This window comes from Chiloscyllium plagiosum, unplaced genomic scaffold (genome assembly GCF_037043375.1).
Source record: "Chiloscyllium plagiosum isolate Xiang-an unplaced genomic scaffold, Cpla_swu_hap1 HiC_scaffold_23, whole genome shotgun sequence".
NCBI lineage: Eukaryota > Metazoa > Chordata > Chondrichthyes > Orectolobiformes > Hemiscylliidae > Chiloscyllium > Chiloscyllium plagiosum.
This window is the reverse complement of record NW_028270161.1, coordinates 14,294,374-14,312,764: the sequence shown is the minus strand read 5'-3', so window position 1 is coordinate 14,312,764 and position 18,391 is coordinate 14,294,374. Positions and strand designations below refer to the sequence as shown.

Below are 18,391 nucleotides of genomic sequence, written 5' to 3'. Positions count from 1 at the left end.
CATTTCACTCATTCATAAGCACTTTTCATTCAGTCATCCTCCCAGTCACCCACCCATACACTCTCAAACCCATTTCACTCACTCATCCATTTACTTATTCTCTTACTCACTCATTTACCTTCTTCATTCACCCATTCGCTCATTCACCCACTGACCTACTGAAAGGTTTGGAGCTTTAAAAGGTTATCTGAATATGGCAAGTATTGCAGTGAAAAGGTGAGGAAAGGGGGGACATGTTCTGTTTTTATGTACCTTCTCTTGTCCCCAGCAATCTTGGCAAAAGTGGTGGAGGCACAGGAGAATTTGTGGGCAGCATCAATGCATAGAGCATCAACGATGACCTGAAAATCGAAGCCAGTGTACCCCATAGATCAGAAGCAGAAGCAGACCATGGAAACAGGAGGAGGTCATTTGGTCCCTTGAGCCTGTTCCAATGTTAAATTAGGTCATGGCTGATCTACTTCTCAATCTCATTTACCCAATTCGTAACCCTTAACGGCCATAATAAATACGTATCAATCGTAAGTTTAACATTTTCATTGATATCCCTCCAAGATTCAGCAGATTCTTGGACAGAGAGTTCTTGTGTGAAGAGATATTTCCTGTTATTAGCCCTGGATGTTGTAGATCTCAAACCTATTTTGAAATTTCAGACTGTGTTCAAAAACAGGACCAACGTTACCCAATCACATAAAAGACAGAGTTTTGCATGATGTTCAGCCAATCGGTAATGTGTACTTCATTTATGTCCTGAAGCCAATGTGTAGCATTTCCCAGTAGTCAAGACAATTCCTGTTTTTTTTTTTAACCACCTTGACCTTCAAGGCAAGAATAACAGGAAAATGAGTGGAAAAGCAGATGCCTGGATCAAGACAAGGGCTGCTTTCAACCAGTTCCCCTTGTTCTTATCCAAAGAATCCACACTCAACAGCTCAAACATTGAGTCAAATTATTAGCCACACCATTCTGGAGGACTGGAGTGACAATAGTTAAAACTGGGGCAGGAAGACTCATTATCAATTGCTGACCCATGGTTTCTGATGATGGGTGATAGCAACAGGTTGGAAATTCTGCCATTAAATCCATTCTACAGAAGGTGGTTACAAAGAACACAAAAGTAATGCACAGCCAAGAAGGTTCCCTCAGATTATAACGGGATCTTGATTGGATGGGCCAGTGGACTGAGGAGTGAAAGATGAAATTTAATTTAGATAATGACGAGATGCTACCATTTGGAAAAATAAATCAGAGCAGGACTTATACACTTAATGGTAAGGTCCTAGGGAGTGTTGCTAAACAAAGAGACCTTGGTGTGCAGGCTAATAGCTTCTTGAAAGTAGAGTTGCAGGTAGATAGGATAGTGAAGAAGGCATTTGGTATGTTTTTTTTATTGGTCAGAGCATTGAGTAGAGGAGTTAGGAGGTCATGTTGTCGCTGTACAGGACATTGGTTAGGTCACTTTTGGAATATTGCGTGCAATTCTGGTCTCCTCCCTATCAGAAGGATGTTGTGAAACTTGAAAGGATTCAGAGAAGATTTGCAAGGATGTTACCAGGGTTAAGGATTTGAGCTATGGGGAGAGGCTGAATAGGCTGGGGCTGTCTTCCCTGGACCATCGGAGGCTGAGGGGTGACTTTATAGAAGTTTATAAAATCATGAGGGGCATGGATAGGATAAATAGACAAGGTTTTTTCCCTGGGGTGGGGGAGTCCAGAACTAGAGGGCATAGGTTTAGGGTGAGAGGGGAAAGATAAAAAAGGGACCAAAGAGGCAACTTTTTCATCCAGAGGGTGGTCCGTGTACTAAATGAGCTGCCAGAAGAAGTGGTGGAGGGTGGTACGATTATAGCATTTAAAAGGCATCTGGATGGGTATACGAATAGGAAGGGTTTGGAGGGTTATGAATCAAGATTAGATTGGTGCTGGCAAAGCACAGCAGGTCAGACAGCAACCGAGGAGCAGGGAAATCGACATTTCAGGCAAATGAGAGATTAAAGAGATACGAGCCAAGTGCTGGCAAATGGGACTAGATTAATTTAGGATATCTAGTTGGCATGGATGAGTTGGACTGAAGGGTCTGTTTCTGTATTATACGTCTCTATGACTGTGTTAAAAGTGCATTTATCCATCATTGATATCTTTGTCAAATGACTTGAGAGTTGTCCATATTGATCCTCAGCCTCAGAGTCATTGGAAAGATTGGATTTCTCGCCAGATTAAGAGTGCAGCTGGCCTGACAATAGAGTTTCCCTTCAGTCCCGGTGTGGATCATAACCTGTGAGGCTTTAATCAAACTCCTGCTTACATTCTCTCAGATTAAGCTGCTCATTTGAGTCTGAGTTCTTGTTTTGATGCAGGATGTTTGTTTTAGATTTTTGTCAGTGTGGGAAAGAGGCATTTTCAGTTTCAGAGCGTGTAATTTAAATCTTGTTGAGTTTATTTTTCCATCTTAAATTACCAGCACTCTGGCCTCAGACTCACTATGTGTTCAGCATTTCCAGGCTTGAACCTCAGGGGTCAGTCATTTGAAATCTCTCACTGCACTTGGTCTGTCACACTTGTGCTTATTCGAGAGGATAAGGGTTAATTAAGTTTGTCCAGAGATGTGGGAGTTTGGTAATTTATATTAATTTTGTGTTTGCTTAACATTTAAAGGAATCCTTCAAAGAAGTTTCGCAAAGCCAGGGTAATGTCTAGTGTGCTGTGGCATTGCAGGAGTAAAAGGTGCAAAGAGGCAAAAGATTTCAAAGTTACATAAGTTGCAGTGGAGCTCCGAGGCTGTTCCAAGTTGCATTTTAATGGACCCTCACTAACCCTGCACCTGCACTCCTAGCCAAGAGTATTTACTTTCCTCATACTCGCTTGTGTCCAAACTTTGAAGGTATGCAGCTGCTAGAGCTACAGTGCATGTTGGTGACTCCTGTCTGATGCCTTTTTTAGTGCCTTTCACCCTATATTGTTGGTGTCTGTGTAATGTTAAGGCTGCAAGAAATAGGAACAGGAGTAGGCCATTCAGCCCCTCAAGCCTGCTTCTCCATTTGATACGATCATGGTTGATCCAACGCTCCTGCCTTTACCTGTAACCCTTGAATCCCCGATCGATAAATTATCTAATTATCTCATTCTTAAATGTACCCCACTGTGGTAAGGTGTTCCAAACGCACTCAATCCCCTGAGAGAAGAACTTCCCCCTCATCTCAGTCTTAAATTAATGCCAGACAAAACCCTCTAGTCCTGGACTCTCCTGTGAGGGGCAACATCCTCTCAGCCTTTACCCTGTCAACCCTCTTAAGAATCCAACATGATGAAGGCGGCTTCCTTCCTCGAATGAAACACTAGCCCCACCCACGCTGGTCATGGTGGCAGCCATTTTCAGCTCCATTGTGTAATGGTCCTTTACATCATGATGGAAGGATACAATAGTCGTTCCTATGTAGAGAGTCTCTATGGTTCAATCTCTTACCTTTGGTGAAGCCCCAAATGTACACATCCCCTTCTTGCTCTTCCTATCAGTGCCATCAGCTTTGACCTTTCCTGTGTTCCCAGACAACCTGTCCCCATTCCACGACTCCCCCCCCACCCCAACCGAGTCTGAAACGTAACAAGTTGACGTGCCAGATATAGTCGTGCACTGTACCCCCTTTGAAACCTGGGTGATGTTCACTGTTGATAACCACCTTCCTTTACCCCTGCAATATAATTTTCCTTCCCAGGTTCTATTATTTTCCCTCCTCTTACCCCCACACCTTCACAGTTGGGATTCAGATAGAATAACAGCATGCTGCCTCTACCCCCCACAATGGAGTTACCCACAATGCAGCAGTGGCCCCTGATAATCCCCTCCTTGACTTTTGGCAGATGGACCTTCAGGACCGATTGGGATCTATCCCATCTTTTGACTTGGATGGACAGTCCCATGACTGATGACCCGCAAACTATTCACAAACCCGTGCAGCTGAGAGGTTGCTGTCCGGGGTCCCAGATGGAGGTTGAGAGGAGCAAATCGTGACCTGGGGATGAAATAACTCCACGGAGGCCAGTGTCCCATCAACAAGCCACCCTTTATTTACATGAGCACAGTATTTGACACGGGTCCAACTCTCCCAGAGCCAGCTGTTTATTTTTTATTAGCTCTCATAGCGAACAGGGTATTTGACACTCCTTTTTTTTCTTTCCTACCCCCACACTACCGCCTAGCTGCTGTAGTGCTTATTTTTTTTCCCAGCACCCATGTGTGTGTGTGTGTGTGTGCAGGTGTGAGACACAATGAAACTCTCCTGTTTACCCCCCACACTACCGCCTAACTGCGGCAGTGCTTATTTATTCTCCCGCACCCATGTTGTGTGTGTGCAGGTGTGAGACACAGTGAGAGACACAAGGTGCATGAATCTTTATTCAATTTCTACCACCAGGATAAAAAGAAACACCCAAGTGGCCAGTGACAAGCACTCTCCTGTTTATATTTCTTTCCAGCTCTCAGAGTGACCAAAACCTCTGACTCTCCTGTTCTTTTATCTTTTTTTGAACAGAACCACTCACCCTCCTGTTGATTTTTTTTCCTTTTTTTCCCACACTACCGTCGAACTGCGGTCGTGCTTATTTATTCCCCAGCACCCATGGTGTGTGTGTGCAGGTGTGAGACACAGTGAGAGACACAAGGTGCATGAATCTTTATTCAGTTTCCACCACCAGACTCTCCTGTTTATTTGTTCTATCAAGAGGAGAGTCCTTGACACTGGTCCAGCTCCCTCAAGAGCCAGCTCTGAGTGAACAGAACCTCTGACACTCCCTTTTTTTTTTACCCCTGATGCTCCTGTTTATTTTTTTTTCCTTTTTATTCCCCCAGCACCCATGCTGTGTGTGTGCAGGTGTGAGACACAATGAAACTCTCCTGTTTACCCCCCACACTACCGCCTAACTGCGGTAGTGCTTATTTTTTCCCCAGCACCCATGGTGTGTGTGTGCAGGTGTGAGACACAGTGAGAGACACAAGGTGTACAAATCTTTATTCAATTTCCACCACCAGGAAGATAGGAAAACAACCTTCTGTTTTTTTTTTTCCTTTTTTTACCTCTTTTTTGTTTTAACCCCCACACTACCACCTAACTGCGGTAGTGCTTTTTTTTTCCCCCAGCATCCATGTTGTGTGTATGCAGGTGTGAGACACAGTGAAACTCTCCTGTTTATTTTTTTCTTTTTTTTTCTTAATTTTAATGCTGTGTGACATTCCTGTTTATTTTTTTTCTTTTCCGCCACACTACCGCCTAACTGCGGTAGTGCTTACTTTTTCCCCAGCACCCATGGTGTGTGTGTGTGCAACTCTCCTGTTTATTTTTTTGGGGTTTTTTTCTCTTTTTTTCTTTTTTAAACCTCCACAATTCCCTGTTTTTTTTTTAATCCCCTGTTTTTTTTTCTTTTTATTAACCCCCACACTACCACCTAAGTGCAGTAGTGCTTATTTTTTCCCCAGCACCCATGGTGTGTGTGTGCAGGTGTGAGACACAGTGAAAGACACAAAGTGCACAAATCTTTATTCAAATTCCACCACCAGGAAGATAGGAAAACACCCGAGTGGCCAGTGACAAACACTGCCCTTCACATCAAAGGGCAATGCTGTGAGATCAAAACAGTGAAGAGGAGGGTAGGAACTAAAGCAAAATAGAGTTGGAGGGAGAAATAATGCACTCCACTCCCTGCGGCGCCCACCTCTCCCTGAACAACTCCAGGGTGTTGGTGGACACCGCGTGCTCCTTCTCCAAGGACACCCGGGCCCTAACGTAACCGCGGAAGAGGGGCAGGCAGTCGGCCCTAACGACCCCCTCCATGGAACTCTCCTGTTTATTATTTTTTTTTTCTTTTTCTTTTTGTGTGTGTGTGTGCAGGTGTGAGACACAGTGAACTCTCCTGTTTATATCTGACAGGCAGGGCTCCCTGATTGGACCAGGTTAACAGCCTCAATCATGGAGCTCAACCTGGCTGACCTTGTCACAATCCTTCCACTCGACTCACCAGGTTTTGCTTACACATTGCGAATTGTCGCCTTCTGGTTGCTGACCTAGCAGATGGGAGAATGGGAAACTGCATCGCAATGAGACGAGGCAAATTAATGTTGAGATACTAATGTGTACTCAAGGACTCCCACTAAGTGAGAATCTCACCTTGCCTTTCAACACTCAGCTGGAAAATGGGACTTTTTGCTCTTGATGCCAAGAAGTTGGCCATCTTGCACGATTCTCCCAACTTTCACCCACATTGCTCCATGCCATGACAAGAGTTTGATTTACAATGCTTTCAAAATGTCTACTCACATGCTTACAGCCTCTTGGTGCTGTCTACCTTTGTTATCTTTCTATTATCAAACCCAGACATGGTTAAGATAGTCAAGAAGGCATTTGGCGAGCTTGCCTTTAGCAGTCCGGGCATAGAATACAAAAGTTGGCAAGTCATGTTGGAGCTGGGTAGAACTTTAGTTAGGCCACATTCGGAATATTGTGTACTGTTCTGGTCACCACTCTACCAGAAGGATGTGGAGGCTTTGGAGAGAGTACAGAAATGGTTTACCAGGATGTTGCGGGGTTTGAAGGATATTAGCTATGAGGAGAGACTAGACAAACTTGGTTTGATTTCATTTGAAAGTTGAAGGGGCGACCTGATAGAGGTTTACAAAATTATGAGAGACATGGATAGAGTTGATAGTCAGAGTCTTTTTCCCCCAGGGTAGAAATGTCAGTTATAATCTGATATAAGGTGTAAGACCCGTTCTCGTGTGATCTCATGTTATAAGAAAATCGTGCAATAGCCACACCATTTAAACTAATGGGGCCGCGATAGCCAATAAGTTGGCATTCTACAAATAACAGGCTAAATTCTTCAATTGCGTTAAAACCACTTTGCATTGAAGAAACGTGCATTACAGCAGCACCGACTCTACTAGGAGATGTAGGTATAAGGTAAAAGAGAGTAAGTTTAAAGGAGATGTGAGAGGCAAGGTTTTTTTTATACAGAGGGCAGTAAGTGTCTAGAATGTGCTGCTAGAGGAGATAGTCAAGGCAGATACAAGTTCAAAATTTAAGAGGCATCTTGACAGGTATTAAATAGACAGGGAATAGAGGGATATGGACTGTGTAGAGGCAAAGGTTTTTGAGTTTAGAAAGGTATCATGTGTTGTGCAATCTTGATGGGCTGCAGGACTGTTCCTGTGCTGTTTTGTTCTTTGTTAACAGCACAGTGAGAAAAGAGAAGACACAGCAAACATACATAATCAAATGCTGAACATTTGAACAATTCGGTGCTACACAGCCACTCCACTAACCTGAATATCTGACACTTATTAAGCTGAAGTCTTGACTTGATGGTGAAAGCATTGCTTATAGCTGAGTTCCTTGAAAGACAGAGGGAGACCTGTTTTTCAGATAAAGTTTCCATTCCAATCTCAGGATTCCCACAGACTGAACCTTATTAAACAACAAGGAGAAGGGGCAGCTGCCAAGGGAGTGGCACTGGCTAAAGGAGAAAACTCTGTTTGGCAGAAGTATTAGCATAAGAAGGCTTGATATCTTTGTGTCCAACTCCTTTGTCCTATAATTGGATTAATGTCTGTTAAAATAAGCAATGAAAGATTTACTAATGACTGTGTTAAGTATTTCTGTGCTACTCCTTGCAGTGCAGCATTTTAAGATTGCAATCTGTCAAGAACATTTTCTTTCCTGCCTTTAGATAAAAGTTGCAAACTTCAAAAAAAATGAAGTGCTTAATCCCCAGCCCAACGCCCAACCTGCCAGAACCTGTCACAGAGTCTTTCAGCCGATAATTATTTTGGTTTACAAAAAAATAGCGTTTGTAAACTTTAAATAAACTTAGCATTTTTGAAGTCAGACTGATTAAAAGTCTCCAGTGTGACACTACTAGGAATATCAGAATTTAGCAACCTCAGGCTATGGGAGGGAGAGATCAGCTCCTGGTGCCCATCTGCTGTTTTATGAGGAGACATAAAGTTGGAATATTTTGTTCAGACCACGCAGCTAAGGGAGACTCACTGGTTTCTCAGATGAGGTATGGAACATTCTGCATCTTGAGTCAGTGCTGTCTGCACAGTGAACTATTCAACTGAAGATCCTGTCTGGTGAACATGAAGAATCCTGTGATGCTGTTTCAGAGAAAGCAAAGTTCCTTGATGCCCTGTCCAATGTGTATCTGCACAACAATGTCACTAAAAAATTGAATATCTTGGTGATTTATTTAAAAACTGCACAACACCAGGTTATAGTCCAACAGGTTTATTTCGAAGCACTAGCTTTCAGAGCGCTTCTCCTTCATCACCTGCCTAAGGAGCAGCGCTCCGAAAGCTAGTGCTTCCACATAAACCTTATGGACTATAACCTGGTGTTGTGTGATTTGTAACTTTTTTCCACCCCAGTCCGACACCGGCTCCTCCGTATCATTGGTAATTTATGACGTTGTTACAATTGCAAGAGAGTTTGGTGCGATCACATCCGCGATACCGTGTTCATATTTAAAGGAGTATTGGAGGCAGTGTGGCAAAGCTTCATGAAATAGTTTTAGGATGACAGGCCTGATATAGTGGCTCAATATTCTCTTGCGCTTGGAAGGATAAGAGAAGTTCGCATCGAAAGATGCAAGATTCTGAAGGGACTTGGCAGGACTAGACACTGAGGGATTATCTCTCCTGACTGAGATATCGAGAACCCAGCCTATGGGAGGGTTCGAGACAAGGCTTAGGATCAAGATGAGGGAGAGTTTCTTCATCAATAGGGTTGTGAATCTTGGGTATTTTCTGCCCTGGAGGATTGTGGATGCTCCATCGTTGAATATATTCCAAGGGCTGGGCTGGACAGGTTTTTGGTCTCTCAGGGGGTTGAGGGAGATAGGAAGTGGGAGAGTTATGGCCTAAGATCATATGAATGGTGGAGCAGTATCGAAGAACCATAGACTCTGCTCCTGCTCCCATTTCTGATCCTAATGATCTTCCCGGCATTTATGGGATCTTGCTGTATGCAATTTTGCTGCTGCATTCCCTACATTTTGACATGAGCACATTTCAGAAGTAATTCATTGTCTAAAAAGCACTGAGTTTGCACAATAGCATTCAGCACTAGGTTAAAAACACAAGAGTCTGAATTCTCGGTTCTATTTAATACAAAAATATACTTTATTAATAAAAACAATGTCTCTGCCCTAACTAGTGTGATTCAAAAGTGTTTCTTGGCATGGGGTACTGCTGAGCATTCCTGCTACAGGGATCTGGCTGAGTTAGATAGCATTCTCCATTTTATCAGAGTTACTGGCTACTCCCTCACAATAGAAACACAGTCTGTTTCTGAGAGGTATCGTAATTCTCTGCAGTAATGTGCATTCCATAGTGAGCTGTTGTACCTCACCCATATTGACAGGGGAAGATACCTTGGGAAAAATAGCAAGTTGACTGCTGGGGATTAAGTTATTCGAAATTGGTCCAAAATTATTCTTGCAAAATTCTCCTACTCACATTTAGCGAGGGTCATCAGTGGAATGAAAATTTCACAGGACACCGTGCAGACCATGTTTGACACTGGGCCATGTAAAGAGATATTAGAACGGGGTTTCTGAAGTGAAAATTACTGTTGGGGCTGCAGAGAAAAGGTAAGATTTGTCTGTGGGCCAGCATGTTTAGTTTTGTATGGAGGTGTGCGCTTATTGAGAATAACACCATGAAGTGTTAAAGGATTTCACCATGTCTGGGAGCATCTGTGGAGAAAGAATGAGTTTGCGTTTCCAGTTCAGTTCAGAATTGAAAGGAACTGGAAAATGATTACTTTAGAGATGGAAGAGTGAGTGGAACAGATACTGAGTGTGCCCATTGCCAAAGACAATGATGGTGTTAATGGTGAACTCTCTTTCTCCCTCCAAGTATGCTGGCAGAACTGCCCTCCAAATTGCTCCAGCTTTTTCTGATTTTATTCTGGAACTCCAGCATCTACCGTATTTTGCTTTGGTCGTGGCTGTTGAGAATGTTCTTCTTCTTTGGTACCTCCTCCTGCCACCGACGGTTTCAGCTTTCCAGGTGAAAGCTGGTGGGATCCAACAGGCAGCGTCTCCTGCAATATTACCTCGTAATCCCAGCCTCAGGAGAACAATATCCCTCAGCCATGTGGCATCTTTTAGTTCCCGTGGCAACCAGTTCATGATTTGTAACTCTGAACATTCCAACCTGTATCTGACTGATCTCCCACATTCTACTTTCCATTGATCAATCTTGTATAAAACTCTTGTTGCCGGTGTCTCAACTCATTCCAAGTCCCTTTCACTCCTGTGCTCACTGCCCTGCACTTGATTCTGGTCAAGGACCAGTTTGATGTTAAAATTCTCATCCGTCTTTAAAACTCCCTCCGCGGTCTGGCCCCCTCCCTAACTCTGACATCTTCTCTCAACCCCACAACCCTCTGAGATATTTGCACCAGGGATTTGAGCCCAGGAAAGGTCCCCAATTTTCATTGCTCCATCCCTGGATTCATTTTACAAGGCTCTGAAATTCCCATCCTGATCTTCACCCCCTCATTTTGTTTCTGCAACTGCTCCCCGCCCCTCCCCCAGAGACTTCCTCAAACCCTACCTCTTTGACTCAGCATATGGTCTGCCCCAAAACCACTTCATGTCACTTGGTGATTAGTTTTGCTTCATAACACTTTCCTGAAGTACCATTATTTCAAAGGCGCTATATTAATATATTGTTGTTGGACTAAGTTAGAATGGCAGTTATCCCAAGTTTATTGGCTTTTTCATTGAAACCATAGAATCACTACAGTGAGGATTGAGTCCATTTGGCCCATCGGATCTGCACCAACCCTCCCACCCAAATCCCACATTTCCCATGGCTGCATATCCCAGGACACTTTGGGCAATTTAGCATGGCCAATCCACCTTACTTGCACATCTTTAGACTGTGGGGAAAAAAACAGAGCAGCCGGAGGAAACCCACGCAGACATGGGGAGAATGTTCAAACTCCCCACAGACAGTCTGCCCGAGGGTGGAATCGAACCCGGGTCCCTGGCGCTGTGAGGCAGCAGTGCTAACCACTGAGCTACCATTTTCTCTGAAGTAAGCCCACAGTACACTCTGAATTGGGTTATTACTGCTATGTAAACAGCCAACAATAAATTAGTACAATGTTACTGTACGCAGGTATTAATGTGAGGCAGAAGATCAGTCGTGAGGAGTAAGGGTCTTGTGAAATTTGATTCTGTAACCACTTGTTGCTATGACTCTTGGTCAGTACACAGGCAAGCTCACTGGATACCTTCCCAAGGACAGAGGCAGAACCTACCTATTTGAAACTACTGCTCCCTCACGTTGATTTATTTTCACCGGGATCTGGGAATCTAAGATGATTGACTGCCTGTGTCACTGGCGTGGATCTGAGAGAAACCCAAGAGCAGTGACAGAAACAGATACCTTCATGGGGAGAAATCTCAGCAAAGTCACTCGTGCAAAAAGGAAGACTTATATTTCTGTAGTGCCTTTTTCAACCTCGCAATGTTACAAAGCCAATGAGGTCCTTTGTAAAAATGGAGTCTCTGCTGCAATATAGCAACCACAGATGCCAGTGTGTGCACCGCGGTCTCCCACAAACAATAAGGAGGTAGCAGTCAAATAATCTGTTTGTAGGACATTAATTGAGGGATAAATATTGGCTTGAACACCAGGGAGAATCCTATTGCTCTTTAAAATAATGTGTAAATAGGAGTGTTTTTTCTACAGAGCTGTGGAAGGAAGAGTCCAGATGATTTGGTTTATAGCTGCTGGTTTCCTGATAAATTGCCTTTTTGCATCTAATTTGATTAAATCACTCAATGGTTGAACAAAGTCTGTTTTATCTCATGACCAACTGAGATAAAGACAAGTAAGGCGATGGCCGAGTGGTATTATCACTGGAATGTTAATCCAGAGACCCATGTTCTGGGTTTGAATCCTGTCATGGCAGATGGTGGAATTTGACATCAGTTTTTTTTAAATTCTAGAATTAAGAGTCTAATGATGAGCATGAATCCATTGTCAATTGTCAGGAAAAAAAACGCCATCTGGTTCACTCATCTCCTTTAGGGAAGGAAACTGCCATCCTTCCCTGGTCTGGCCTACATGTGACTCCAGACCCTCAGCAGTGTGGTTGACACTTAACTGCCCTGAGGGAAATTAGGGATGGGCAATAAATTCTGGCAGAGAAACCGAAACCCTCATCTCATGAATAAAAAAAAATGGCCCACTTGTACCTGAAGCAGGGATCACACACAGTTCCAAGTCAAGCAACAGGTGTTAGGGTTTTGTGGGACATTGTCCTATGGAGCATACCTGTGTTCTGTGGGGCGTATGCTTGTGTGAAGTGTCTGAGTTTTTGGGAGGTACAATAGTAAGGAACAAAGTGAATCACAACAGCGCCTCGATAGTCCAACTTGGGAATTCAGTCAATGATTCCAAAGTTACAACCTTGAGAGAGGAGTAAGCCTGACTGAGTTAAGATATCAAACTACTAAAGGTCAGCTACAAGCTATGATTAATATTAATAAATCCCTGCTCTGCTTCCATTATTCCTCTCTTTATTGCATGTACAACTCCAGTGGCTACTTTATGGTAATATCATGTACAGCTGCCAAAAAGAGATAAGAAGTCAAGTGTTTACAGATCAAGCTGTCCTAAGCCAGCTAGCTGTTGATAAGTACATACTATTCAAGTCTCCCAGTCCTGATTCCAGAGAAAATTTCAACTTATTTTTCTTTCCGAGAACAGGGATAAACGTTTTGTTTGAGAAGTCAGCACGAATAAGGGCCACTTCACTGAATGTCATCCATTACCACAGACGTTGTTACATACCGTATGTACTCGAGTAAACATTGATCTCACGTAAACGTTGACCCCTTATTTTTGGCCAATAAGTCTGGAATTTTCCATTTATCTCGTGTAAAAGTTGACCCTAGTTCTTCGCCAATAACAGATCGACATTTGTGAGTCAAGGTGTTATCCTGGACATCAGTGTTACAGTGAGGAAATGGATTTTGTTTTCTCATGCTATTATGTGGTTTGATGTCCAGATCGCACCAATTTGGCAAAAAAGTTTAGGACGCATCAGGTCAGAGTCAGGTGACAACCTCCCTTTGTGTGCCACTCAGCTTACTGTAATTTGTTGTGTTTTTTTTCTTTATTTGTTGAGTAAGCAGTTGGGCTTCTGCTAATAATATGATAATTTGGACTGTAGCAAGAATTTCGGATCCTCAAAAGTAGTATGTAATAGATGACCCCATTAGTTTTACCTTAAAAAATGGTCTTAAAAAGTTCGACTTTTACGTGAGGTTGTCATTTAGATTTAGAGGTGAGCTCTAGATGTCTACAGCGCATTACTTAATCAATGCATTTTTTTTATATATTCAGACGTGCTATTACACACAGCTGAATATATTTATTCCCATCACTAAATCACCCATTTGACTTTTCAATTCTTATCTACCACTGCGAAATCACCCAATGAATCAATTTACTTGCAAAGCCTGATAAGGGCAGAGCAATAGAACAAAAATCAAAGAACAATACAGACAAGGAACAGGCCTTCAGCCCTCCAGGCCTGCACTGACACATTTTGCCCTTCCATTCTAAAGCTGTTGTCACTTACAGGATCTGGATCCCTCTATTCCCTTCCCATTCATGTACTTGTCCAGGTGCTTCTTGAATGCTGCTATTGTGAGGTGAAGGGGAGTGTCATAGAGTCACAGAGATGTACAGCATGGAATCAGACCCTTCAGTCCAACCCGTCCATGCCAACCAGTTATCCCAAACTAATCTAGTCCCATTTGCCAGTGCTTGGCCCGTATCCCTCTAAACTCTTCCTATTCATTTACCCATCCTGATGCCTTTTAAATGTTGTAATTGTACCAGCCTCCACCACTTCCTCTGGCAGCTTATTCCTTACACGTACCACCCTCTGCATGAAAATAAGTTGTCCCTTAGGTCCCTTTTATATCTTTCCCCTCTCACCCTAAACCTATGCCCTCTAGTTCTGGACTCCCCTACCCCAGGGAAAAGACCTTGTCTATTTACTCTATCTAAGCCCCTCATAATTTAAAAAATCTATACAAGGTCACCCCTCAGCCTCTGATGCTCCAGGGAAATTAAATCAAAACGGAATTGTGGGGGGTGTAAATCACTGCAGCCCTTGCAGTGCCACCTCTCTCAAAGCCTCAAGCGTATTATTGGACACCACAAGCTCCATCTGCATGGAAACTTGGGCACCAATGTTGCTACGGAACAGAGACAGACAGCCTGGAAGTAAGACCCTCCTCCATGCTCTACCTGTTAGTGACCACTTTGCCCTGTACATCTGAGGTTAAGCCAATTACTAATTGGCTGCCTGGCCCCTTGGTGTAATAAAGATGTGGAATCGCTCTATTCCAAACTGGCTCAAAGTTAGATTTTACATTGCAGAGCATGTGGAAGTTTTCACATTGGCTGGGGTTTGAGGGGGGCAGCTGCTGTTCCTCCTGAGGCAGAAGGCTATGGGCTCGGCTCTAACTCCAGGGATATTAGGCTTCGTGCTGTACTGCACTGTTGGGAGGATAACTTATTTTCTGTGCCATCAGGCAATTTCCTTCTTGACCATGAAGAAGGGCTTATGCCCGAAATGTCGATTCTCCTTCTCCTTTGATGCTGCCTGACCTGCTGCGCTTTTCCAGCAACACATTTTTAAGCAATGTCGAAATGCAAAATGTAAGCAAGTTGGAAGTAAAGAAAGAGCTTGCATTTATATAAGCACCCTTCACAAGTTCAGGATGTGCCAGAGCACTTTCACGGAATGGACTTAGTGTTGTAAATGTTTGAGAATGCAGCAATTGTTTGCACTCCCATGAACAACTGCAAGAAAAACAAACTGTTGTCCTGATGTTGATGGAAGGAATGCTGTTGACGAGGAGGGAATAGTACACCGCATCCATTTTCCATGGCCCCTTTATTGCCAATGTTCAGAGAAGGACTTTTATAAACTCAGACCCTGAGGTCAGTGGTTGGGATGGGGAAGGGGGTGGATGCTGTGCTTGGGTTAGTGGGGGGGGGGGATGGGGGAGGGGAGACCCTGTGCTGAGGTTGGTGATCAGACCAGGTCAGGAGCAGCGACAGTTATAGAGTCATAGAGATATACAGCACGGAGATAGACCCTTCGGTCCAACTCGTCCATGCCGACCAGCTATCCCAACCCAATCTAGTCCCATTTGCCAGCATTTGGATCATATCCCTCCAAACCCTTCCTATTCATATATCCATCCAAATGCCTCTGAAATGTTGCAATTGTACCAGCCTCCACCACTTTCTCTGGCAGCTCATTCCATACACGTACCACCCTCAGCGTGAAAAGGTTGCCCCTTAGGTCTCTTTTATGTTTCCCCTCTCACCCTAAACCTATGCCCTCGAGTTCTGAACTCTCCCAACCCAGGGAAAAGGTTCTGTCTATTAATCCTATCCATGCCCCTCATGATTTTATAAACCTCTATAAAGTCACCCCTCAGCCTCCGACGCTCCAGGGAAAACAGCCCTAGCCTATTAAACCTATACCTCTCGCTCAAATCCTTGTAAATCTTTTCTGAACCCTTTCAAGTTTCACGACATCTTTCCGATAGGAAGGAGACCAGAATTGCACACAATATTCCAATAGTGATCTAACCAATGTCCTGTACAGCCACAACATGACCTCCCAACTCCTGTACTCCGTACCTGACCAATAAAGGAAAGCATACCAAACGCCTTCTTCACTATCCTATCTACCTGTGACTCCACTTTCAAGGAGCAATGAACCTGCACTCCAACACTCCATAGGACCTTACCGTTAAGTGTATAAGTCCTGCTGAGATTTGCCTTCCCAAAATGCAGTGATTTTTCACCTTGAATCAGATAACATGTGACCAGACTGAGCTATGCTGATGGTTATTAGTTCAGTTCTCGGGGATACAATGGACTTAGGTGCTAGCGCTAAGCAGCAATATCACATGGGCTGCAGGTTTTATCTGATATACAGTTCTAATTCAGTCAGTGGAGTGGAATAACGAATGGAACCTAGCGCAGACAGCTTCTAGCTAAAACCCCCTCTGCACCCTTCCCCCACAGCTCACCGCCCCCATCCCACCCCAATCCCCACCGAGCTAGGAGAATTGGCCTCAGTATCTTTCAGCCTGTGAATGTGAGGGAGCAAGCAGACCACTAATCCTGATGGCCACTCTCTGGCAATCTGCTGGGATTCTCTGTTTAACTGTAACAAAGGACTAAACAAACTGTGGTCTCTCATCCTGGGAAAGCTGAGTCTGAGAGGTGACCTTGGGGCAGCATGGGGGCTCAGTGGTTAGTACTGTTGCCTCACAGCGCCAGGGCCCAGGTTCGATTCCAGCCTGTGTGTGGAATTTGCACATTCTCCCCATGTCTGTGTGGGTTTCCTCCGGGTGCTCCGGTTTCATCCCACAGTCCAAAGGTGTGCAGGTCAGGTGAATTGGCCATGCTAGTTTGGCCATAGTGTTCAGTGAGGTGTAGGTTAGGTGCATTAGTCAGGGGTAAATATAGGGTAGGGAATGGGTCTGGGTGGGTTACACTTCGGAGGGTCATTGTGGGCTTGTTGGGCCGAAGGGCCTGTTTCCATGCTGTACATCTCAATGTCTCTACATTATTAGATCAAGATAAACGACTTCCACTGGTTGTGGGTTCTTGAAATAGAACAGTCTGAGAATTAGGGTCAGACCGTTCAGGGGAAGGGTTAGGAAACACTTCTGCACACAGAGTGGGAGAGTTTTGGAACCTAGAGCAGACAGCTCCCAGCTAAACCCCTTCTGCACCCTTCCCCCACAGCTCCCCCCAACCATCCCAATCTCTACTAAGCTTGCTGGAGAATTGCCCTCATATCTGAGAGTTTTGGAACTCTCTTCCACAAAATGCTGGATCTGTTGTTCATTTTAAATCTAAGGGAGATAAACTTTTGTTAAGGTTATTAAGGTATACAGATTAGCCATGAGCTCGAACTGTGTTTCTTTGTTTTTCTACTTTTTAGTAAGAAGGACTGTAATGTTGAACTTTTTCCACTTTGTGCCAAGATTCTATACCTAGCTACCTGTGTAACAAAGATGGCGCTTTAAGTGGCGACTTGTAAACTTTTCACTGTGTACATGTGTTCTGTGTACATGGTGGGTGGCACGGTGGCACAGTGGTTAGCACTACTGCCTCGCAGCGCTAGAGACCCGGGTTCAATTCCCGCCTCAGGCGACTGACTGTGTGGAGTTTGTACGTTCTCCCCGTGTCTGCGTGGGTTTCCTCCGGGTGCTCCGGTTTCTTCCCACAGTCCAAAGATGTGCAGGTTAGGTGAATTGGCCATGCTAAATTGCCCGTAGTGTTAGGTAAGGGGTAAATGTAGGGGAATGGGTGGGTTGTGCTTCGGCGGGTCGGTGTGGACTTGTTGGGCCGAAGGGCCTGTTTCCACACTGTAAGTAATCTAATGTGACGATAACGCTAATTCAGTAATTCAGTCCAGGCTTGATGGGCTGAATGGCCTGCTCCTATGGAATAGTGTTTAATGCTGATGAGAGGTATATAAAGTACAGATGGAAGGAGGTTTTTGTGGAGTATGAGCGCTAGTATAAATCTTGGGCAATCTCTTCCAGCCCATTCAGTCCAACTTGCTTCTGTATAAGAATATCTCATTTGATGCTCATCAGCTCGGTTTTTTAGGCAAACTTGAATGATACTTGGTACCTAGGGGTCAACATCCCAGCAGGAACTAGGAAAACCCCAGCTCCAATCCAGAGAAGACAACTGGCTTGAAAGATTTCCAACCATACTGCAGGAGCTGCCTGCAGGAATGTTCTCCATTATTTCTCATGTACAAATATTCTAACGCCCTGTCCTGATGTGCTTCAATTATTCCAGGATACGTACGTGCCGAAGAAAGGAGAGAAGCTGGGTCAGTTACTGTGCTGGAGACTCATCAAGAAACAAAACATCAAAGGATGCAGCCACTGTTTAATCAAGCTCAGTAAGGTGAAAACTTCCAACAGAAGGCTCTACATCGATATCTCCTTTAAAGGTTAGATTGTTTTGTAACGCTTTGTATCCACGATAGCTCATCCCCATTCTCATCCTAATGCTGTGAAAACTGGTGTCTAAGAACAAACAGTTCCCCCAACTCCAATAGAGTCATAGAGTCATAGAGATGTACAGCATGGAAACAAACCCTTCGGTCCAACCCGTCCATGCCGACCAGTTATCCCAATCCAATCTAGTCCCACCTGCCAGCACCCAGCCCATATCCCTGCATATTCTGGATCAGTGGTGCTGGAAGAGCACAGCAATTCAGGCAGCATCCGAGGACAGGCAAGATCGACGTTTC

The 18,391-nt window shown here is 44.2% G+C and overlaps 1 protein-coding gene across 2 annotated transcripts in view; it reads left to right on the top strand.

Moving 5' to 3' along the window:
* The window catches only part of podxl (podocalyxin-like), a 168,363-nt gene that overhangs the window by 122,936 nt on the left and 27,036 nt on the right, over positions 1–18,391 (top strand). For both annotated transcript variants that reach the window (XM_087999379.1, XM_087999380.1), the window contains exon 5: positions 17,932–18,088. In XM_087999379.1, the coding sequence (XP_087855505.1) occupies positions 17,932–18,088 (157 nt within the window). The remainder of the gene's footprint in view (positions 1–17,931; positions 18,089–18,391) is intronic.